This window comes from Vitis riparia, chromosome 9 (genome assembly GCF_004353265.1).
Source record: "Vitis riparia cultivar Riparia Gloire de Montpellier isolate 1030 chromosome 9, EGFV_Vit.rip_1.0, whole genome shotgun sequence".
NCBI lineage: Eukaryota > Viridiplantae > Streptophyta > Magnoliopsida > Vitales > Vitaceae > Vitis > Vitis riparia.
The window spans coordinates 17,586,304-17,610,755 of record NC_048439.1 but is presented as its reverse complement, the minus strand read 5'-3'; the positions used below and the strand labels follow the sequence as shown (position 1 = coordinate 17,610,755).

General features: G+C 28.5%; 2 protein-coding genes across 9 annotated transcripts; both read left to right on the top strand.

The window, feature by feature from the left end:
• The first annotated feature begins 1,523 nt into the window (after nt 1-1,523).
• LOC117922299 (probable LRR receptor-like serine/threonine-protein kinase At1g07650) lies at nt 1,524-22,589 on the top strand. Of its 7 annotated transcripts, none has more exons than XM_034840402.1 (7): nt 1,524-1,708; nt 2,097-2,156; nt 2,883-3,032; nt 18,828-18,877; nt 21,384-21,493; nt 22,282-22,461; nt 22,493-22,589. In XM_034840402.1, the coding sequence occupies exons 4-7, from the start codon at nt 18,839-18,841 to the stop codon at nt 22,581-22,583; spliced, it is 420 nt and encodes a 139-aa protein (XP_034696293.1). In that variant the 5' UTR covers nt 1,524-1,708; nt 2,097-2,156; nt 2,883-3,032; nt 18,828-18,838; the 3' UTR covers nt 22,584-22,589. The 7 variants fall into 7 exon arrangements, with proteins under 7 accessions (XP_034696293.1, XP_034696288.1, XP_034696295.1 ...); XM_034840397.1 differs by having other exon boundaries at nt 1,806-2,156; XM_034840401.1 differs by lacking the exon at nt 1,524-1,708 and adding an exon at nt 1,715-1,855.
• LOC117922293 (receptor-like protein EIX1) lies at nt 10,068-15,506 on the top strand. Of its 2 annotated transcripts, XM_034840374.1 has the most exons (3): nt 10,068-11,041; nt 13,124-13,441; nt 13,514-15,506. In XM_034840374.1, exons 1-3 carry the CDS (start codon nt 10,069-10,071, stop codon nt 15,424-15,426), a joined length of 3,204 nt encoding a protein of 1,067 aa, XP_034696265.1. In that variant the 5' UTR covers nt 10,068; the 3' UTR covers nt 15,427-15,506. The 2 variants fall into 2 exon arrangements, with proteins under 2 accessions (XP_034696265.1, XP_034696264.1); XM_034840373.1 differs by having other exon boundaries at nt 13,124-15,506.
• Nucleotides 22,590-24,452: the final 1,863 nt, after the last annotated feature.

Below are 24,452 nucleotides of genomic sequence, written 5' to 3'. Positions count from 1 at the left end.
TATTCAAGTAGGCATTTTACTTGAAGAGTTTGTAAAGGTCTATTGGAACCTTGGAATCTAAGTGTAACCTTCACCCTATTACCAGCTTGAGAAGAGTGGATATAGGCAGCTTCCCAAATCATTATAAAAGAGTTTGCAATATTATTCCCTTAATTTCTTAATATTACTCTCTATTCATTCTTATCCTTTACATAACTTGCTTAAGTTGATTATTTTTTAAAATAGTTTCGATACCTACTTCGCCCCACTCTTGAATGATTATCTAAATCAAAATAGCTTTTTTTCACAATTGGTATCAAAGCTAGACCTTTTGTTTTTTACTTAATTGTCTAAGAGAAAATAGCTAATTATTTTTTAAAAATAATTTTTCTTTCACTAATTGTTTTATTTCAGATAAACATTTGAACAATTTTAGAAATGAATATTAATATTTCAAAAAATTTAACTACGAACTATAATATTTTAAAAATTCACAAAAAAAAAAAAAATCATCTACTTGAAAACAAATATTAACTTATAAGAAATAAATGAATAGTAATTGTTTTAATAAATAATTTCATATATATTATTAAATTTTTATTTTAGTAAAATTTATAAAATTTAGATATTAATATTGAAATTTGGTAATATAAATTATAAATGTTGTAAATTCTCATCAACTAGTTCTTTTAATATAAATTCATTTTGCCAATAATAATATTAGATAAAAGATAAAAACAATGATACAAAACAAATGAACTGCAAAAACTTAAATTATTTGACAATGTCATGCTATTGAAAAATCATTTAAATATTTTTATCTATTTTTTATATTTTACTAAAATTTTGTGAAATTGTTAATTTTTACACAAACATTTGAACTATAATTTTTAATTAAAAATGAATATTAATATTTGAAAATTTTTAACTATGAATTATAATGTTTTAAAAAATCACAAATTTTTTTATCTACTTTAAAATAAATATTAAATTATAACAAATAAATACAAAATAAATTAATTAATAATATTTGTTTATGATAAATTTAGTGGGATTTCAATTAATCTTTAACAAAAGGTATTTTAATTCTCTATATTTAAAAAAAATTCAAAAATAAAAAACTTGTTGAAATAAGTTGTTTTGTCAAATAATTTTTATTTTTTATTTTTTAATTCAATTATATAATACAAACTAATTTTAATTAAAGTCTTATTACAAATAAAAATAATTTTATAATTATAAATAAATTAAAAAATAAAATAATTTTAATAAAATATGAATAATAATATTATAGTAAAATCATAAATTCTATTTTTATAAATATTATAAAAATACAGATATTAGTGTATATCCTTATAAAAGTATAGTTGATTTATTTTATTATAAATTAATAACCGTTAATACTATTCTATTTTAAATAAATAAGTTAGTTTTTTTACTACATGCAAACATTTAGTACTCAATCATAGAGTCATCATCTTCGAAAATTTAATTAGAGTCTGCATCTGAGTACCGAGGCGACGGTGGTGTAGTGATGGTGGTGGTGGTGGTGGTGGTGGTGGGGGTTCCAGAGCTTAACCGAATCCATTTTTTGAATAAAATGGGGGCGGCTTTGGGACTGATGCGACGGATTCATCCTAAGCACTCGGAGATGGCTCTCTCCGCACTCCTTGGCCTCTTGCCTCACCTCTCCTCTGATCACCTCTCTCAAGTCAATCAATCTATCTAGGTCTCTAACTCTCTCTTCAATTCTCTGTTTTTTCTCTTTGGATATTTAGAGTTTTCATTGTCGATTGTCTCATATTCTTGATGTTTGGAGTTTTTAGGGTGTGGTGTGGAGATATTTAGCCCCAACTCGCGTTTGGTTGCCGTGAAGGTTTAGGAAAATGAAAGAAAATTCAATTTGAATTTTGAATTTTTGTAGAGTGATATTGAAGCCGCCTAGTCCTAGCACTTGTATTAGTATAAAAATTCAATTTTGTCACCACTGTTACTGTTGATTTGCTTGGAAGTTTCTAGCAGTGTTGATGGATTTTAAAATTTTACAATTTCTACTTTCTCTCTCTATCAGCATGTAAGCGTCTAATATTATCTGTATATTTGACTGAAATTTATAGAAATGGACGGTGTTGATGATTAGAAGAAGAATCTGGAAGAGGAAAAGCTTCGATTTTAAGGTTCCCTATCTATACTCGCATATGCAATTTGTTCCATTTTTTTTAGTTTTTTCAAAAACCCTTACCCTTCGTTTGGTTGCGGAGAAAACCGAGAGGAAATTGATAGGGGGAGAAATTTTCATGATTGTGTGTCGTATTTTCTTCTAGTTTTCGGAAAATGAAATTTCCCTCTCAACTAATGTCAAGTGCTTACAAAAGGTTTAATTCCGTGGGAGGAATTAATGATGAACGATTTGGTATCCAAATAGGGTACTAGGGTTTCAGAATTTCATTTCATTTCACATAATTTGGCTGATGAGTGTTTTCTGTTAGGTGTAGGTATTATGGTAGTTTAATTATGTGCTTAATTCTTTGTTACAGGCATTTTGTAAATGAATGCATTGAATTAGTTGTTATGCTATTGTGTTGCAACTTACATTGTATTAATCTGGATATATATGCAGGCCATGTAAAAGTAAAAAATTCAATGGCATAGATTTTAATGTTATACTATAAAACTAGAAAATTCATTGGCTAGTGTTTAATGTTATTCTAGTTGAGTTGTGCAGAATCATGTTAGAATTTCTGGAAAGAAAGGTAGAAAATTTGATGTCTTAGTAGGTTCACAGTCAATAGTTCAAGTAGTGCACCTATCTTATATTTTTCAGCAACTAATGTTTAGTTAGTCTTATTTTTAATTTGCGTGATTAATAGAATTTAATATTCTTTAAATGAAATTTTATTCAGGAAATATAATTTTTGTCGAAACTAGCACTATGGTTAGTGAGAGTGTGGTATCTAAAATAGCACAAAGTGGGCAAGAGGAGCAAAACAATGAAACCTAGAAGGAGAGTGGGGCTTCACAGCCCTAGCCGGAGGAGGATTCAAAGTCTAGACATAATGAAAATAAAATTTGGCCACAATTTTAATGAGAAAAGAAGACTCCAATCAAGGTATAACTTTGTGAGTAGACAAAATATTATAACATAGTCTATACTTCATATAAATAAACCAGTTCATACAAGTATTTTCTCTTTATTATAATAATATTTTTCTATTTTTCTTTTATTTCTATATGAACAAAGTGGTTGTGTAGACTAAAATCTATTTTTCCTTTATTATGGTGTTATTTAACAATTTTCTTTTAATTTAAATTAGTGCATTTTTCCTTTATTATTGTTTTGATGACTAGTAGACAGTTCTTTTTATCCTATATTATAATAACAAAAATTATCTTAATGACAAAATTAAAGGACCAAGTCTTGGTCCTTTTCTTTTCTTTTCTTTTTCTTTTTCTTTTTTATTTTTGTTTTAAATTTTGGGGAATGTTTTACTTAAACATGGTTTAGCTTTTTGACTTGTTAACATAGTTAATACTATGTAGAGGATAAAGTTCAGTATTAGTCATGATCAAACAAAATAAAGACTAATATGATTTCAATTTTAAGGTCTTTTAGATTTCATATAAATTCATACCTAGATATTTTACTTAAACATCATGAGACTTTTTGACTCGACAAAATTTAACAACATGGTCTACACTTTACATAAAATAAGTATTCTTTATAATGGGCTTATTATTAATATGACTTTGTGACGTGACAAAACTTTACAAAGTGGTCTACACTTCATACAAAATAAATATTCTTTATTGTGGTTCGTGGTCAAGAAAAATATATATGGACCATTTGATTTTAGTTTTAAACGATTATTTATTCTCCATGGTTACGTGATTTAAAATTTGTATAATAATAATAATTTGGAAGAAACTAATCTTTTATGACATAAGGTAATATGATTATATGTATGTTTCTGATAACTTGGACATCAAAAATTAAGTTTGTGGTTTGGATCAAATTATTTTCTAATACTATTTTCCTTTGAAGTTAAAATTGATTTCTTAAGTTGCCAAACATATATATAATATAATCTATATGCATGTATAAAAGAACAAATTGGATGCAATTAAATAACCTTAATGATGCTACTTTGGCATATGTCGATTTTAACTTTCTTTATTTGATGTTTGCTTTGATGAACTATTCAAGATTAGATGTAGTAATTGAATTAAGTGTCCTTCAATTTTTAATATTTTTTTTACAATCATATGTAATAAATCTATAATTTTATAATATGATTAGTCAAGTTAGTCTTCTCTCGTTTATAATAATTTGAGAACATTAAACTTATCTACTATTATTACTTAAGTAGGCAACATTTTCCATAAATTTGAATATTTGAATCTTTGAAAAGATATCACTACTTCAATATGGTTATAAAGTTTTTTCATATTATGAATGATGAGATGGTCGTTAACTTAGTTGCTTTATGATGTTATATGTTTTGGACCTAAAAATGGTTACATTCGATTATAACTTTTTCCACGGGTCATTCACAATGAGGGAGACATAAATTAATGTTATATAAATTTTTGATTTATATAGAAATTTATTGTCCTTTTTAATTTTTTGATAAGACATTTTAAACTTTGTAGAAAAATAAACTAGTTTTTTAAATGTGAAAAAAAAAAAAACAAAAAACAAGGTTTCTTATGTCTATTTTAATTTTTAATTTTTTATGTGTGGGAAATAAGAATATGTAGAAAATGAGATTCAACCAAATAACCCCAATAATTGAAGCTAAATTGCCTTAAATCCTTTTAACCTTTTCTTTGAAAGCTTATCTATGATTGTGTATAATAAATCTCTAATTTTGTAAGACCGATCCTTAAGGTGTTGAGTGGTTTGATCAAATCCTACATCATTTGTGGAAAAAATTGGTAAATGTTTTTATCATTTTCTAAGTGGCTAATAAATTTCCATGACTTATTTACTGAAGTGAAGTAAAAGAAATTTTGTCATCTTTCTTTGAACTATTATGCATAAATAGATTCTTATTGAAATTCCTTGATAGCTTCTATTTATTAGATTTTAGCATCTCATGACTAAAATAAAAGTTTTGAAATTTTTAAGTTTTGAGTATGAGTTGAGAAGATTTTCTATTTTTTTATATTTTAATTTAGCTATTCTTCATTTAATATTATGTAAAAACAATTATAGAAAGCTTGGCAAAATAAGATCCAGGCAGAATATATTCTTATACCTTAATAGTGTTTTTTTCTAGGACCCCTTTCCACCCTTTTATCTATTTGCAAGAAAAACAGTCATATGGGATTGAGACTTTTCTAAATAGCAAAAGTAATAATATTCTTTTCTCTATTTTCCACCATTTATTTTGCAAGAAAATTACTAAGTTAGTATATAAGCAAAATTTTTGTTCTTCTAATTAAGCATATACTTTTTTTTTTTTTTTTTAACTATGAGTCAAATAAGGTCTATCAAAGTTTCTTTAAATTTCATCTAATATTTTATTTAAAACATATGCAACTTATTTATTTTAATATTTAGGCAAGAAAATTTTTATTTAATATATTAAAGAACTTAAATTCAAAAAATCACTTTCTCAAAGGGTTTTTTTTAAATATATATATCATATTATCAACCTTACAAAGAACAACCTCGGAGCTAAAAGAGTATTTAGAAGGCCTTTTAATTTTAAGCGGTGTAATTATAACTATATATATTATATAAAACTGTTTTAACAGTCACCAAATATCTATGGACATTAAGAAGGTTCAATCAAAGAAGAGTATACTCACAAATTATGCTTGATGTGAAGTGGTTCATTGTTTTTAAGTATCAAACAAAATAGTTTTGATGCAATAAAATATTTTCTTAAGGGACAAAAAGTAATTGGCATTGTTTTTTCATAATCCTCCTTATTTATTTTTTGTAGGATAAAATTAATTGCCTAATCATTAGAGACCTTTCTTTTTATACTATTTTGGTATGCTGAATGAACTAAGCTAAGGTCTCCCAAAGTTTGAAAACAAATGTATCTTTTTAACATGGAAATGAATTTTGATTACTTTAATCCATATATATAAATGTTTGATGCAATAAAATATTTTGTTAAGGGGCAAAAAGTAATTGACATTGTTTTTTCATAATCTGCCTTATTTATTTTTTGTAGGATAAAATTAATAGCCTAATCATTAAATTTTTAATTACTTTAAAACAAATACTACGTTATAAGAAAAAAAATACAAAATAAATAGATAATAATTGCTTCTATAAATAATGTAATGATAACTTTTCATATATAATAAAAATATAAAATTATGTATTTTTTGTTAAGAAAATGGTAATATTTTAGTAAAAATAATAAAAATAGATCTTAACATTTTAATAAATCTATAAAATTGTATTTATTTGTTAAGTTTTTAAATTTATAGATTTATTAAAATATATTTATCATTATCATGTTTGATTTAATGACATTCATTATTATGTTTAACATGAGAATGAAATAAAAAATGGTTACAACAAATAAATGAATTTCCACTTATAAGTGGAATTCAATTCATCACTAAAAAAGGATATTTTGATTCCCTTTGTGTAAACTATTTTTAAAAACACTTTTCAAATAATAAAAAACAAAAAACTGATTTATAAAAGTTGTTTTTTAAAAATAATTTTTTATTTTGATTTTGTAAAATTTAATTTATCTAATATAAATTAAATTTAATTCAATACTTATTACAAAGAAAAAATAAATTTATTATTATAACTAAATTAAAAATAAATAGTTTTTAATAAAATATAAAAATAAATTAAAAATAATTCAACTCTTTTCCTAGGCTGGGCCAATTTGGCCCTTTTTATTTATTTATTTATTTTTTATTCCCCACCAGCCAGCCTTTTGGGCTTTCTTATGGGTCCCATCTTTGGGCCTAATTTCTGGGCTAATTTTGGGTCTCTCTTTTTTTACATATATAATTTTTCTGACGCCTTTTTTGCCTCCTTAAATGGACCATTTTCTGGCCCCTATATCGGCCCATTTTCTGGCAACTTTAAAGCCTTTGAATTTTTATTTTATTTAATTTTGATTTTCTAATGTTTTAGCTATGGATTATAATATTTTAGAACTTCACACAAATATTTTTTTAACTTAAAAAAAAAATTAAATTATAAGAAATAAATAAATAAATAAATGGATAATAAATATTTCAATAAACCATGTCATGATAAATTTCATAAATAACAAAAAATATAAATTATGTATTTTTATAGTAGAGCTAAAGCACCATGCAAAGCAGTGCAGAAATCATAATCACAACTTATTATTTCATTACTTTTCTTTTAATTTTATCTAAAATATTGACCGTAAAAAACAAACTATTATATAAATTATGTTTATTTTTATACATTAATATAAGAAGTTGTTAATCTTAAAGACAACATTATGGGCTTAAAAGTGTCATAAGGCAACACTCCTCTTTTCCTCCCCTCACCCACACTCAAGCGAAGCCCACCCCCACCATACCCACCCCAATAAAAATGGGCTGGGCCAATTTGCCCTTTTTTATCCCCTCCTAGCCAGCCTTTTTGGCCCTCTTATGGGTCAGATCCCTGGGCCAATTTTGGGTCTCCCTATAATTTTTATGAAGCTTTTTTTCTCTTACGGGGACACTTTTCTGGCCCCTATTTCAACCCATTTTCTAGGCAACTTTTGGGCCATTTCAATTTTTATTTTATTTAATTCTCTTTTTTCTGAAACTTTTTTTTTCTCTTTGCAAGGGCCTAATTTATGGGCCAACTATATGGGCCTTTTTTCTTGGTTTTTCCATCTCCATTTTAACTTCCAACCTTCAAAACCCATAATTTTGAACGAGTCAAGGTCTTTTGATTTTTAATTTTTTTAATTTAAAAGGATGTTTACTTGAGCACGATTTATCTTTTTGACTTGATAACGTGATCAATACTAGATAGAGAATAAAATTTCATTATTATTGGTCATAATCAAACAAAGTAGTCTACACTACATACAAAATTGATGGGTCATAAAAAATACAAACTATTCTAATATGATTTTAAAATGGTTATTTATTATCGATGTGACATTTGACTTGACAAACTTTACAACGTGGTCTACACTTCATTCAAAATAAATATTTTTTATTGTGGATTATGATCAAGAAAAAAATGGATTATTATGATTTGGTTTTAGATAGTTAATCATTGTCCATGATTTCAATATGGTTGTAAGGCTATTATCATCTTATCTATTACTATTTTATGTGGACTTGAATGTTTCAAAAGATATCACCTTCAATACGGATGTATGGTTATTATTATTATTATTATTATTTGGCTCCTATTCCGCCCATTTTCTAGGCAACTTTTGGCCTAGTTGAATTTTTATTTTATTTAATTTTCCTTTTTATAAACCTTTTTTTCCTTTCTGCAAGAGCCTAATTTCTAGGCCCAATATATGGGCTTTTTTTCTTGGTTTTCCCTTCTCCATTTTTACTTCCAACTTTCAAAACCCATAATTTTGAACAAGTTAAGGTCTTTTGATTTTTGATTTTTTGATTTTTTTTTCTTATTTTAAAGGATATTTTACTTGAGCACAATTTAACTTATTGATTTGGTAACGTGATCAATACTACATAGAGAATAAAATTTCATTATCATCGGTCATAGTCAAACAACGTAGTCTACACTTCATACAAAATTGATGGGTCATATAAAAATACAAACTATTTTAATATGATTTTAAAATAGTTATTTGTTATCCATATGACTATTTGACTTGACAAACTTTACAACGTAGTCTACACTTCATTCAAAATAAATATTCTTTATTTTGGAATATGATCAAGAAAAAAATGGAAATTATGATTTGATTTTAGATGGTTAGTCATTGTCATGATTAATTTTAGGCAAATTAGGTCATTAGATATTTGTATGATAAAAAATAAATAAAAAAAATTGGAAGAAACTAATATATTATAATAAGGTTATTGCATGTGTATGTTTCTCATTAGTTGGAACTTAAAGAAATTAAGTTTTTGGGTTGGATCATATTATTTTCTAATATCATTTTCCTTTGAAATCAAAAGTGATTATTTAAATTGCAAGACAAATATAATGTTTAATCTATTATGTGTGTGTAAGAAAATGAATCGAAAGCAATTATATTAATGATGTTATTTTGACATATTTGGATTTAAAATATCTTTTCAATGTTTTCATAATTTACAATTATGGATAATAAATCTTTAATTTTATTTAAAGAAAAGCTATAATATGTAATAAGACATTTTGGTAAAGGTAACAATTAATCAATTCATTTCTTGACTAGTTGATTATTTCCTTTAATTTTGTATTATGACATAAAATTAGTGTTTTTTCCCAATTAAGATATTTCAAAATTTAAACAATTGTACGTTTTTTTTTTTACTCATAGATGACTTAGTGCCAACTCATGGTCTTTCCATCCATATCTTTTTTATTTTCAAGCGAAGGTCTTCAATCAAGACACTTGGTTTTTGTGGTGGAGGTAAGAACTCTGAGTCATTTTCCACTCAATTAGAATTTAATATGATTGAAAAAACAAGGAAAACAAGAAAGTGAGGCTATCATTGTCATCACTTTAAACCATCTTCTATATATTTTTGTTGAATTGAAAAAAAAAGGAAAACACGAAAGAAGTTTCAGGTAAGGTTGAACTCGACTAATGTTGATAAACTACTTTTAATGTGCTTTTCTATTTAATCCTTCTAACTCTCTTGTAGGTGATTTCAGTTCTCGCCAATCAAAGTAAGGTTGAATATCTATGAAATGATTACAATTGTTTTTCTTAGTATATATTTACATATGCTATGAGTAGATCTTTGAAAATTATATTAGACTGGTAACATTTCTTAAATGTGTTGGTTAAAATAAGTTCGTCGTGTTGAAGCAATTGTCTTTTAAATTTTATCAGTTTTTCATTTTGATGTCAAAAATAAAATTTTAATTCAATTCAAGAAAATATTGACTACATATTGGAATTCAATTTTTACAGGTGCTCAACTTAGAATATTTACATGGAGAGAATTTCAATTCTTGGTTTCGTTTTAGCCGTTCTCTATTTCATAACAACGGAACTTGCATGTAATGGTTATACCCATATCAGCAACAACATTCAATCTGAACAAGAGGCTCTTATTGACTTCAAACGTGGTCTCAAAGATCCCAACAATCGACTTTCATCATGGAAAGGAAGCAATTATTGCTATTGGCAAGGAATTACTTGTGAAAAAGACACAGGAATTGTCATTTCCATTGATCTTCATAACCCTTATCCTCGTGAGAATGTATATGAGAATTGGAGCTCTATGAACTTGAGTGGAGAAATTAGACCTTCATTGACAAAACTCAAGTCTTTGAAATATCTAGATTTGAGTTTCAACTCATTCAAAGGCATGCCAATTCCTCAATTATTCGGGTCTTTGAAGAATTTACTATATCTAAACTTATCAGGTGCTGAGTTTAGTGGTATAATTCCTTCAAATTTTGGAAATCTTTCTAATTTGCAATATCTCGATCTTTCTTCTGAAGATTTATCTATTGGGAATATTGAATGGATGGCTAGTCTTGTTTCCTTGAAGTATCTTGGTATGGATTATGTTAACCTCTCATTAGTAGGAAGTGAATGGGTCGAGGTGCTAAACAAACTTCCAATTTTAACAGAGCTGCATCTAGATGGTTGTGGCCTCTCTGGCTCAATTCCATCTCCAAGCTTTGTTAATTTTACTTCACTTCTTGTTATAAGCATCAACTCCAACCAATTCATTTCCATGTTTCCAGAATGGCTTCTAAATGTTAGCAGCCTTGGATCCATTGATATAAGCAACAATCAATTACATGGGAGGATTCCACTTGGTCTTAGTGAGCTACCCAATTTGCAATACATAGATCTATGTGGGAATGGCAATCTCCGAGGCAATATCTCTCAATTGTTGAGGAAGAGTTGGAAAAAGATAGAATTTCTCAATTTGGGTGGAAATAAATTACATGGTAAGTTCTCTTAATAGAAAAATTGATATTTCTTTGTTTGTATATAAATGTGCAATTAAATATATATAATTGATGATTGTGTATATAAGCTCTTCTTGAATATGTATTAGTATACATTATCAAATAATCACTATATTTTGTTCTCATAGTGGAAATATATTTATACCTACTAATAAAACATTATTTTGAATTTTAAATTTCTTAGAAGGAAATTTAGTTTTGTTTTCTTTATCTAAGAAAAAGTATATAGTTTGACACTTTATGCTTATGAAGTATCTATATTATTTAACAAATTTTTTGTGTAAGGGTAAGTGATTATAAAAGGTGCATGTCTATGTAACTAATAAAAGAATTGTACTTAAAGGAATATGATTTTTTTAATACTCAACCTCCTTGTTTTATTTTAAATTAGTTGATCAATGATTTATTATTTATTATTTTAAATAATAATAGTAGTATCATTTTTCATACATTATTATATTAATTATTTTTTGAATGCTTTCATTTCTATAGTAAGATTTTGACATGCTCTCATTTTTTCAATTTATTTTGTTCTTGGGAATAATAATTTGAGTATGCACTAAGTTGAATATTTATATTACGGTTGAATTGATATATTACGTACTTTGTTAGTGTCACTTTTTTTTTTAATAATATTTTACTAGTTTACTAGTTTTAGTTATTAAATAGTTTTCAATTTCTATTCTCATGGCATACTTTGTTTTAAACTATTCTATCAAAATTTTATTCTAGATTGTCATATTTATCTTAAGGCATTTCTTGTTCCTATAAAATTTAAGTAATTATAATTTACTATTCATTTATTTTAGAAAATCTTGTAATTAATAAATAAAAAACCACGTTAGATTGAAATCCAAAAATTTACTTTCTTTATATCTCCAAAAAGAATTTATATTCCTATCTTGACAATTTACGTTTGTTAAGAATCTTTATCATCAAATAACTTTCAATCATCTCTTGCACATTTTCAATTTCTATTTTCTCTCCATAATTCATCTATTATGCCAAATTATTGTAATTTATATATTGAGATATGACATTTCATGGTTGAGACAAGTAATTGAAACCATAAAATTGAACATTAAGTGAATATAATATGACATTTCATGTTCTTAAATACTGTTATTGAAATTTAAAAAAATTAAGATAGTAAAATTTTTCTATTATTCATGTTTTTTAAAACAATTTTTAAGTATCATTACTTTTTTATGGCAAAGTTTTACTATTTATATTAGAGTTTCTATGAATTTCTATCTTTAGAAATAAAACATTAGAAGTTCCAAACACAACCTTAGAGAATTGACTAAAATCCAAATCAAGAAGTTAATATTGACCTCTATTCTAAAGGGGAAGCAATTGTTGCCATATGAGTTTTTACTTTGATATATTGTCTCTTTTAAACTTAATTAATGAGATTAGAACTTTATTGATAAAATTAAAGTCTCTAAAATATTTAGATTTGAGTGATAATTTGATTTAAGGACATCCTCACTCCTCAATTAATTTAGATATTTCATTTCATTGCACATCCTTTGTATATTTTAGTTAGACTATAAACCATGTTGCTTCGTCATTTTACTAATTTTAGTTTATTACAAGTTTCTCGCTTTTTATTTAATTTTGCTAGTTTCTTGTAGTGTTGTTGTTTCAAGATATTAAACTAGGTTGAATTCCTAGTTTTCTCTAACTTTATTTTCATCGCTAAAATAAAAATTTATCTTTTGATAACTTGATTTCTTAATCCTTTGGTTTATATTTTGATTTTCTATCTTCTCTCATTGAACTATCACTTAGTTCAAAAAAATTTAGTTTATTTTTAAAGGAACAATTAATATCAATGATTAATCCTACTATTCTTATAACATTGAAATAAATTATTTTATTTTATGGTTATCAGAAAAGATAAAAAAAAAGTACCAATTTATGAATAATAATAATTTTTCTTACTTTTTCTTTAAATTAATTGTTCATGAATTAATTTATTTTGTTATTTACTATTTTTATTATTTGTTTATTACATAATTTTAATTAATACATATTTTTTAATCTTGCTCATTACAGGTCCAATTCCAAGCTCCTTTGGAAACTTTTGCAACTTAAAATATCTGAATTTGGGTGTGAATTGCTTGAATGGAAGTTTACCTGAGATTATCAAGGGAATTGAAACCTGCAGTTCTAAAAGTCCTTTACTTAATTTGACGGAGTTATACTTGAATGGCAATCAATTGATGGGAAAATTGCCAAATTGGTTGGGTGAGCTTAAAAATCTTAGGGGACTCGGTTTATCCAACAACAGACTTGAAGGTCCCATCCCTGCTTCTTTATGGACATTGCGACACTTGGAGTCCCTGTCTCTTAGAATGAATGAGCTGAATGGAAGTCTCCTAGATAGTATTGGACAGCTTTCAAAATTGCAAGTATTGGATGTTGGTTCCAATCAATTGAGTGGAAGTCTCCCAGATAGTATTGGGCAACTTTCTCGATTGCAACAATTGGATGTTTCTTACAATGATTTGAGTGGAAGTCTCCCAGATAGTATTGGACAGCTTTCAGAATTGCAAGTATTGGATGTTGGTTCCAATCAATTGAGTGGAAGTGTCTCTGAACAACATTTTTGGAAGCTAAGTAAGTTGGAGTATCTACACATGGACTCCAATTCTTTTCGTTTGAATGTTAGTCCCAATTGGGTTCCCCCTTTCCAGGTGAAAATTCTTTATATGGGTTCATGCCACTTGGGTCCTTCATTTCCGGTTTGGCTTCAATCTCAGAAGAACCTCAAGAATCTTGATTTCTCAAATGCTAGCATTTCAAGTCGTATTCCAAATTGGTTTTGGAATATTTCTTTTAATCTGCAGTACTTAAGTCTTTCTCACAATCAATTACAAGGTCAGTTACCAAATTCATTGAATTTTTCTTCTCCTTTTCTCGCACAGATCGATTTCAGTTCCAACCTCTTTGAAGGACCTATTCTTTTTTCAATCAAAGGGGTGGAATTTCTAGATCTCTCCCATAATAAATTTTCTGGCCCTATCCCACTTAGCAGAGGTGAATCCCTGTTAGACTTGAGATACCTTCTTCTTTCTCATAATCAAATAACAGGGCCCATCCCATCAAACATAAGTGAATCCACGCCCAATTTGTTTTTCCTTTCTCTTTCGAGTAATCAAATAACAGGGACCATCCCAGATTCCATAGGACACATCACCTCTCTTGAAGTCATTGATTTTTCAAGGAATAATTTGATTGGAAGCATTCCTTCTACCATAAATAATTGCTCTCGCCTAATTGTTTTAGACCTTGGAAATAACAATTTGTCTGGGATGATACCAAAGTCATTAGGTCGGTTACAATTACTCCAATCACTACACTTGAACGACAACAAGCTTTCAGGAGAGCTTCCCTCATCTTTCCAAAATTTATCAAGTTTGGAACTCCTTGATCTCAGTTATAACGAATTATCGGGTAAGGTTCCATCATGGATTGGAACTGCTTTCATAAATCTTGTAATACTCAACTTGAGGTTGAATGCATTTTTTGGAAGACTTCCCGACCGACTTTCAAATTTAAGCTCCCTACATGTCTTAGACCTTGCACAGAACAATTTGACTGGTAAAATTCCAGTCACTTTGGTGGAGCTTAAAGCCATGGCTCAGGAGCATAACATGGATATGTATTCTTTGCATCACAATGGGACTGTCTCTCGGTATGATGAAAGATTGATTGTGATTACAAAAGGCCAAAGTCTTGAATACACCAGGACTCTTTCTCTTGTTGTTAGCATCGATCTATCCGACAATAATTTAAGTGGAGAGTTTCCCGAGGGAATAACAAAATTATTTGGTTTGGTGTTTCTAAACTTGTCCATGAATCACATCATTGGTCAAATTCCTGGAAGCATTTCAATGTTGTGTCAATTGTCCTCTCTTGATCTATCAAGCAATAAGCTTTCTGGCACCATTCCTTCAAGCATGCCCTCGTTGACATTCTTGAGTTATTTGAATCTATCAGATAATAATTTCTCTGGTAAGATCCCCTTTACAGGGCAAATGACAACTTTCACAGAGTTGGCCTTTGCTGGAAACCCGAATCTTTGTGGAACTCCACTAGTCACAAAATGTCAAGATGAAGATCTAGATAACAGACAAAGTGCTCTTGAGGACAAAATTGATGGTAGCTATGTTGATCAGTGGTTTTACTTGAGCATTGGTTTGGGATTTGCGGTGGGTATTTTAGTTCCATATTTTGTTTTAGCAATAAGAAGATCTTGGTGTGATGCCTATTTTGATTTTGTGGACAAAATTGTCAAATGGCTACTGATCAGAAGAAGAGTGACCGATGCCAAAAATCATGCTCGAAGGCAATAAATTTTGTTTGTAGATCTTCATATGCTTTATGATTTACTATAAGCTTTGGAAGTGAATTCCATCACTATTGTAATAGAAGAAATGGCTTTCCTTTTAATTTATTCAATGATAATTACTTTATGTTATTATATCTTCATATTAGTTTCAGGTATGCTACTAATTTATACTCTAATTTTTAATTTTATTATATTGATTTATTATAAAAAAAAAAAAAAAAAAAGGGTTCTTGTTAAGATAAATTGTGATTTTCAAAGGTTATAACCTTTTTAACTGCTACTGAAAAAGAAAAAGAACAAATATCTTTTCCCATTGTAAGTAAAATTAATAATAGCCCCTAAAAAATTTTGATTAAAAATTATTAGAAGAAAATTCTAATTTTAAATTTTCAGACTACCAAATGACAATCAAACAAGAGAGAGAAAGAGAGGGATCATGGCTCCTACGCTTCGACCTAGAGATTGTGTCTCTAACCTATGGCATGGATTTGCTTATGTAAACTAGGTTGGCAAAATTACAATTTTTTCACTAATGAATGAGTCATAGCCTAACTCCATATTATGCACCATTATTTTTCTATTTCATAATTTAAATCATAATGTAGAAAATGATCAATAACTCAAATGCACAATTGGGACCCATAGAATAAACTAGGTCCCATAAGATTTTCCAAAAACTTTACAATTAATCTTCATTAAACTAATGAAGATTTATGACATTTCAGTACTCTATGAAAATTAAATTAAAGCAACTCATCAATGCTTTACCCAAGCCTACTATATCATTATATATTGTTTCTCAAGAATTATTATTTGTAATTTAAATACTATGTAGTCATCTACCTTTTGTGTTACATTTTTATTCCTTGAATTACAAACCCACCCCTTCCCATGATCATTTATATGTCCTCATGCACAAGGATGAATATTAAATTCAAACTTGGTGGAATTACCACAATGATAGATTTATATGATCATTGTATCTATTATTAAAGATATGTATTACTACCTATTAAATTATTGATTGCTTAAAGTTAAAAATTATGCTATCACTTTAAGATGTTGCTCATACATACACCCAAAGAAATTAATAATTTAATCATTAATGCAATATGTTCTCCAGATTAAATACAGGTGGTGTTTGATAAAACTTAAAATTAAGTGTTGAAAAACTGTAGTGCTGAAAATTAAGAGTTGCATATTCTAAGTCTTGAATTAATCAAAGAAAAAGTTTTGGTATAATCTTAGGTGGTGTTTGTTTTTTTACTTAATTCTAAATTCATTTTGCCAAGAATGATATTAATAAAAGATGAAAACAATGATACAAAACAAATGAACCGCAAAAACTTAAATTATTTGACAATAACATTAAAAAAATATTAGTTCTATGTAGTTTACAAACACATCCGGTCTTTTTTTTTTCAATAGATATTTTCTTGTTGCTTTTTTTTTTCTTTTAGCTTTTATCTTTTTCTAATTTGAAAAATCATTTAAATATTTTTATCTATTTTTATATTTTACTAAAAGTTTGTGAAATTGGTCATTTTTAGACAAACATTTGAACTATAATTTTTAATTAAAAATGAATATTAATATTTGAAAATTTTTTACTATGAATTATAATGTTTTAAAAATTCACAAATTTTTTTTTACCTACTTTAAAATAAATATTAAATTATAAAAATAAATGAATAATATTTGTTTATGATAAATTTAGTGGGATTTCAATTAATCTTTAACGAAAGGTATTTTAATCCCCTTTATTTTTTTAAAAAAAATTGAAAATAAAAATCTTGTTGAAATAAGTTGTTTTGAAAAATTTTTTTTTTTTATTTTTTAATTCAATTATATAATACAAACTAATTTTAATTAAAGTCTTATAATTACAAATAATAATAATTTTAATAAAATATGAATAATAATTACAGTAAAATCATAAATTCTATTTTTATAAATATTAAAAAAATGTAGATATTAGTATCCTTATAAAAGTATAGTTAATTTATTTTATTATAAATTAATAACTGTTAATAGTATTCTATTTTAAATGAATTCTAAAATACCTAAAGTTTATTTTTAAGATATAAATAAGTTAGTTTTTTCACTACATGCAAACATTTAGTACTCAATCACCAACAAAACATTTTAAATTATTTTATTAATCATTTTTTTGAATTCTAATTCTTGAAAATTAGGAGATTCATTAAATAATTTAAAACACTGATTATTTCTCACTTAATTTTAAATTTATTTACCTAATAAGAAAATTGAGAAAATATAGTCACCGTCTTCGAAAATTTAATTATAGTCTGCATCTGAGTACCGAGGCGACGGTGGTGTGGTGGTGTGGTGGTGGCGGTGGTTCGAAAATTTAATTATAGTCTGCATCTGAGTACCGAGGCGACGGTGGTGTAGTGATGGTGGTGTGGTGGTGGTTCCATAGCTTAACCGAATCCATTTTTTGAATAAAATGGGGGCGGCTTTGGGACTGATGCGACGGATTCATCCTAAGCACTCGGAGATGGCTCTCTCCACACTGCTTGGCCTCTTGCCTCACCTCTCCTCTGATCACCTCTCTCAAGTCAATCAACCTATCTAGGTCTCTAACTCTCTCTTCAATTCTCTGTTTTTTCTCTTTGGATATTTAGAGTTTTTATTGTCGATTGTCTCATGTTCTTGATGTTTGGAGTTTTTAGGGTGTGGTGTGGAGATGTTTAGCCCCGACTCGCGTTTGGTTGCCGTGAAGGTTTAGGAAAATGAAAGAAAATTCAATTTGAATTTTGAATTTTTGTAGAGTGATATTGAAGCCACCTAGTCCTAGCACTTGTATTAGTATAAAAATTCAATTTTGTCACCACTGTTACTGTTGATTTGCTTGGAAGTTTCTAGCAGTGTTGATGGATTTTAAAATTTTACAATTTCTACTTTCTCTCTCTATCAGCATGTAAGCGTCTAATATTATCTGTATATTTGACTGAAATTTATAGAAATGGACGGTGTTGATGATTAGAAGAAGAATCTGGAAGAGGAAATTTTCAAAAACCCTTACCCTTTGTTTGGTTGTAGAGAAAACCGAGAGGAAATTGATAGGGGGAGAAATTTTCATGATTGTGTGTCGTATTTTCTTCTGGTTTTCTGAAAATGAAAATTCCCTCTCAACTAATGTCAAGTGCTTATAACAGAAAATTCCCTATCTTATTTTTTACTTTGCGTGATTAATAGAATTTATTATTCTTTAAATGAAATTTTATTCAGGAAATGTAATTTTTGTCGAAACTAGCACTATGTTTAGTGAGAGTGTGGTATCTGAAATAGCACAAAGTGGGCAAGAGGAGCAAAACAATGAAACCTAGAAGGAGAGTGGGGCTTCAAAGCCCTAGCCGGAGGAGGATTCAAAGTCTAGACATAATGACCTCATGCTCAAGTCTGTTGATCCAAACAACCAGGCATTTGAGGTCAGCCCTGCTTTAGGGTTTCAAGTAAAATCTGATTCTCTTTCTACTGATTCTGTGTCAGTTAATGAAAATATTGAACTAGAGGATAACATGCTACTATTAGAGAGTATGCAAATTGATTTGAATTATATTTTGTGATGAATCTCTCAGGGCATTTCATACTTCATTCTTCTTATGATTTTGGGAATTACCATGAAAAATTTGTTTCACTCAATCTCATTCATGTTATGTTGCAATATCTTTCATTAACGGGCTAGATATTGTTCAGCATGGTCCTCCTCCTTTTTGGACCAAGGATCTGTTTTCAGGCCCTCTTTTTGTGATGTGTTTCTGATTATCTTAGATTTCATGCATATAAGAGAATGGAAAGTTAAAAAGTAGAAATGTGTAGATTTTACTTATGTTTTCCTTTTCAACAAATGAGCAGCAAGGCAACCAAGGGTGGGCAGAGAGTCATTGCTCGCAGAATAGCAAATGGTCATTCAAGAATAACCATGTAGCATCTTTGCCTCCGTCCAAGTTCTCTGATGCAATCAAAATCTAAAAGCTTGCCATCATCGTCAACCTAAGCAAATATGAACTTTTATGTGGTGGCTCAGTCAACACAAACTAGGAACTCTTTTAGGTCCCTTGATTTGTGCTCCCGTCACAGATTCTGCCCCTTTCATGTGTAAAACAACTTGTTATTCATAAGGATGTGCAAGTGTTAATTTTGAATTGCTTCATTGAATTAAATATCATTTTTTTTATAATTAATTTGAGCTAATCTATTTTGAGAGCAATGAGAGTAGAATGTAGTTCTGGATTTGATGGTCCTGATCTGCTGAGTACTTATGAAAATAAGAAAGTATTGGAATGACTGATGCTTGAAAATGGCATTTATGCCTTTAATTTTCCAAATGGTTTCAGGCAGCAACTCTCTTTGTGATTCCTGGACTTGATAAATTGGGTTAGGTTAATGTCCATTAGGATAAAACTAGGAATTTCCTGCAATAGGCACTTGAACTCCCTAAACTTTTGTGAAAAATACCATCAAGGCATTCAACTTGTTTTTCTTCTCATCTATGATTGCCCATTCAACTGATTTCACTTTGGAAACCACATCCTAGAAGTTTTTGCTTTTGATCTCCAGTGTTTATTCTTCATTTCAAATGGAAAATTTGTGTAAAATCAAACTCGCATTTTGCAGTGGAAGAAGCAAATGTTTACAGTTTTGGAATTGTTGCCTTGGAAATTGTCAGTGGAAGAAGCAACATTACTTATAGGCCAAAAGAGGAATGCATCTATCGTCTTGATTGGGTAATTTCGACAACATTCTTTCTTGTATTTGTCATTTATGAATTTTCTCATTCTTATCCATCTAGGCTGATTGCATAAATTTAACAGCATGATTTGTTATTGTGTCGGGAAGCATCTTCAAGGATGAATGGCTGTCTAAACTACAAGCTGTAAAACCTGTTGGGAACCCAGGGTATACATCTAGAGTATAATAGAAAATTTGATCTCTTAGCAGGTTCAAGTAGTGCACCTATCTATTTTTACTTTGCGTGATTAATAGAATTTATTATTCTTTAAATGAAATTTTATTCAGGAAATGTAATTTTTGTCGAAACTAGCACTATGGTTAGTGAGAATGTGGTATCTGAAATAGCACAAAGTGGGCAAGAGGAGCAAAACAATGAAACCTAGAAGGAGAGTGGGGCTTCGAAGCCCTAGCCGGAGGAGGATTCAAAGTCTGGACATAATGACCTCATGCTCAAGTCTGTTGATCCAAACAACCAGTAATTTGAGGTTAGCACTGTTTTAGGGTTTCAAGTAAAATCTGATTCTATTTCTACTGATTCTGTGTCAATTAATGAAAATAATGAACTAGAGGATAACATGCTTCATTAGAGAGTATGCAAATTGATTTGAAGTATGTTTTGTGATGAATCTCTCATGGCATTTCATACTTCATACTTATGATTCTAGGAACTACCATGAAAAATTTGTTTCACTCAATCTCATTTGTGTTATGCTACAATATCTTGCATTACACAGATTCTGCCCCTTTCTTGTGTAAAACAACTTGTTTTTCATAAGGATGCGCAAGTGTTAATTTTGAATTGCTTCATCGAATTAAATATCATTTTTTTTATAATTAGTTTGAGCTAATTTGTTTTGAGAGCAATGAGAGTAGAATGTAGTTCTGGATTTGATGGTCCTGATCTGCTGAGTACTTATGAAAATAAGAAAGTATTGGAATGATTGATGCTTGAACATGGCATTTATGCATTTATGCCTTCAGTGGAATAAAAACTAGGAATTTCCTGCAGTAGGCACTTGAGCTCCCTAAACTTTTGTGAAAAATACCATCAAGGCATTCAACTTGTTTTCTTCTCGTCTATGATTGCCCATTCAATATCACTTTGGAAACCACATCCTAGAAGTTTTTGCTTTTGATCTCCAGTGTTTATCCTTCATTCCAAATGGAAAATTTGTGTAAAATCAAACTCGCATTTTGCAGTGGAAGAAGCAGATGTTTATAGTTTTGGAATTGTTGCCTTGGAAATTGTCAGTGGAAGAAGCAACACTACTTATAGGCCAAAAGAGGAATGCATCTATCGTCTTGATTGGGTAATTTCGACCACATTCTTTATTGTATTTGTCATTTCTGAATTTGCTCATTCTTATCCATCTAGGCTGATTGCATAATTTTAACAGCATGATTTGTTATTTGTGTCGGGAAGCATCTTCAAGATGAATGGCTGTCTAAACTACAAGCGGTAAAACCTGTTGGGAACCTAGAGTAACATCTAGAGTATAAATTTCCCAGCTTGACCAAAGTGGAAGTGAATTGGATCCAAATCATGAACCTTAACCATGGCTCTCGAATTGTATATATAAAAATATATAGACACCACATCATGGCAACTACATTTTCCTTCTTGGGCCGAAGTTATATTCTAATTCATGGCATCCTTTGGACCATTTTCCTAGTTCATGATTTAATATGGATAAAATAGGCTCTCTTGAACAAAAATTTGTTCAGACAAAACAAATTTGCCCCAATACTACTAATACTTACATGTATTGCTTCCTTTTCAACCTTATACGAAGAAGCAGGTAGTATATGCTCTCTTCCTGAATGACTTCAATTATACAAATTGTGTGGTATTACCGTATTAGTAATAAGACGTCATCAAGGACTGCCTGGACCACTTTGAGCAAACCCCTGTATTAGCATGCGTCTTTCTGGGTAGCTGGCTAGCTGGGCACATCCCATTCATCACATACCAAATATTAAACTCATTCAATGTGGTTGTGACATTTCCATGGCTTCATTCAGCATATGTTGAAACAAATAGTCTTATTGCAGCACAAGAAATTCTCTTACTGTATTTTCTTTCTTGCTCGATCTCTAGGCACTCATTAAAAGGGAAGGGGAATTTGATGGGTCTAGTCAACCCCAGATTGGGCTTAGACTTCAACAAGGAAGAGATCATGGTGATGATCAACATAGCTCTCCTGTGCACAAACGTCTCTCCAGCAGTCAGGCCAGCTATGCCATCAGTTGTGAACATGCTTGAAGGCAGAATTGCTGTTCCGGACATTTGTTTATGATCCCAGTGCTCCTTGTGATGACTTAAAGCTCAAGGAGATGATATCGCTACGTCCAAGAAAAGAGCATGGGTTTAGCAGTGGTGTGGCATCTTATTCATACTAAGCTGAGTGTGTTCATCTTTTTTTTTGTTTTTTGTTTTTTTTTTTTTTTTTTTATATTGATCCTAATTCATGTCAAGTTAATGATTCATTATAGATTTTAGCATTGAGGGACAACAATGGCAGAATGATTGCTCTTTAGATAGCAATTTTGTACTATTAGAAAAAAAAATAATTTTTTTATTGAAAATAAAATTTGGCCACAATTTTTTTTTTTTTATGGTGGAATTTAATCATTAACCATAAATATTTTTCGTAGTGAACTTTACTATGAATTTTGTTTTCATAGAAAATTTTGATTTTTGCTATGAATTTGTTTTGTGGAAAAAGTGATATGTTGCTACAAGTTTTATTTTGTGGTGAAAAACATATGTTGCCACAAAGTTTATTTTATGGCAAAATTTTACCTTTTTGGCTATAAAATTGATTTGTTATGGTAAAAAATGATTATTCATGGACTTAGAGCAACAACCTTGCCACAAAAAAAAACTTTTTTTTAACATGATATGCTCTTTTTTAAGTACAAATTAGTACATGGAAAAAGCCCACATTTGTTGTAGTGTAATAAGAAGGAAAAATGACAAAATTATTTTAATGAGAAAAGAAGACTCCAATCAGGGTATAACTTTGGAGTAGACAAAATATTATAACATAGTCTATACTTCATATAGATAACTAGTTCATACAAGTATTTTCTCTTTATTATAATAATATTTTTCTATTTTTCTTTTATTTCTATATGAACAAAGTGGTTGTGTGGACTAAAATCTATTTTCATTTATTATGGTGTTATTTATAATTTTCTTTAATTTAAATTAGTGTATTTTTCCTTTATTGTTGTTTTGATGACTAATAGACACTTCTTTTTATCCTATATTATAATAACAAAAATTATCTTAATGAAAAAATTAAAGGACCAAGTCAAGGTGCTTTTCTTTTCTTTTCTTTTTTACTTTTTCTTTTTTATTTTTGTTTTAAATTTTGGGGAATGTTTTACTTAAACATGGTTTAGCTTTTGACTTGTTAACATAGTTAATACTATGTAGAGGATAAAGTTCAGTATTAGTCATGATCAAACAAATAAAGACTAATATGATTTCAATTTTAAGGTCTTTTAGATTTCATATAAATTCTACTAGATATTTTATTAAACATATGAGACTTTTTGACTTACAAAATTTAACAAAATGGTCTACACTTTATATAAAATAAGTATTCTTTATCATGGGCTTATTATTAATATGACTTTGTGACATGACAAAACTTTACAAAGTGGTCTACACTTCATACAAAATAAATATTTTTATTGTGGTTCATGGTCAAGAAAATATATATGGACCATTTGATTTTAGTTTTAAACGATTATTTATTCTCGATGGTTACGTGATTTAAAATTTGTATAATAATAATAATTTGGAAGAAACTAATCTTTTATGACATAAGGTAATATGATTATATGTATGTTTCTGATTACTTGGACATCAAAAATTAAGTTTGTGGATTGGATCAAATTATTTCCTAATAGTATTTTCCTTTGAAGTTAAAATTGATTTCTTAAGTTGCCAAACATATATATAATATAATCTATATGCATGTATAAAAGAACAAATTGGATGCAATTAAATAACCTTAATGATGCTACTTTGGCATATGTCGATTTTAACTTTCTTTATTTGATGTTTGCTTTGATGAACTATTCAAGATTAGATGTAGTAATTGAATTAAGTGTCCTTCAATTTTTAATATTTTTTTTTACAATCATATGTATTAAATCTATAATTTTATAATATGATTAGTCAAGTTAGTCTTCTCTCATTTATAATAATTTGAGAACATTAAACTTATCTACTATTATTACTTAAGCAAGCAACAT

Excerpts from the sequence above, each read along its gene's own strand:
- LOC117922293 (XM_034840373.1), top strand. The coding sequence starts at position 10,069 with ATGGAGAGAATTTCAATTCTTGGTTTCGTTTTAGCCGTTCTCTATTTC. Across the intron at positions 11,042-13,123 it reads GGGTGGAAATAAATTACATG|GTCCAATTCCAAGCTCCTTT; the intron begins GTAAGTTCTCTT and ends TGCTCATTACAG.
- LOC117922299 (XM_034840404.1), top strand. The coding sequence starts at position 18,839 with ATGCTCAAGTCTGTTGATCCAAACAACCAGGCATTTGAG. Across the intron at positions 21,494-22,281 it reads GCATCTATCGTCTTGATTGG|GCACTCATTAAAAGGGAAGG; the intron begins GTAATTTCGACC and ends CTCGATCTCTAG. Across the intron at positions 22,462-22,492 it reads CTTGAAGGCAGAATTGCTGT|TTGTGATGACTTAAAGCTCA; the intron begins TCCGGACATTTG and ends TCCCAGTGCTCC.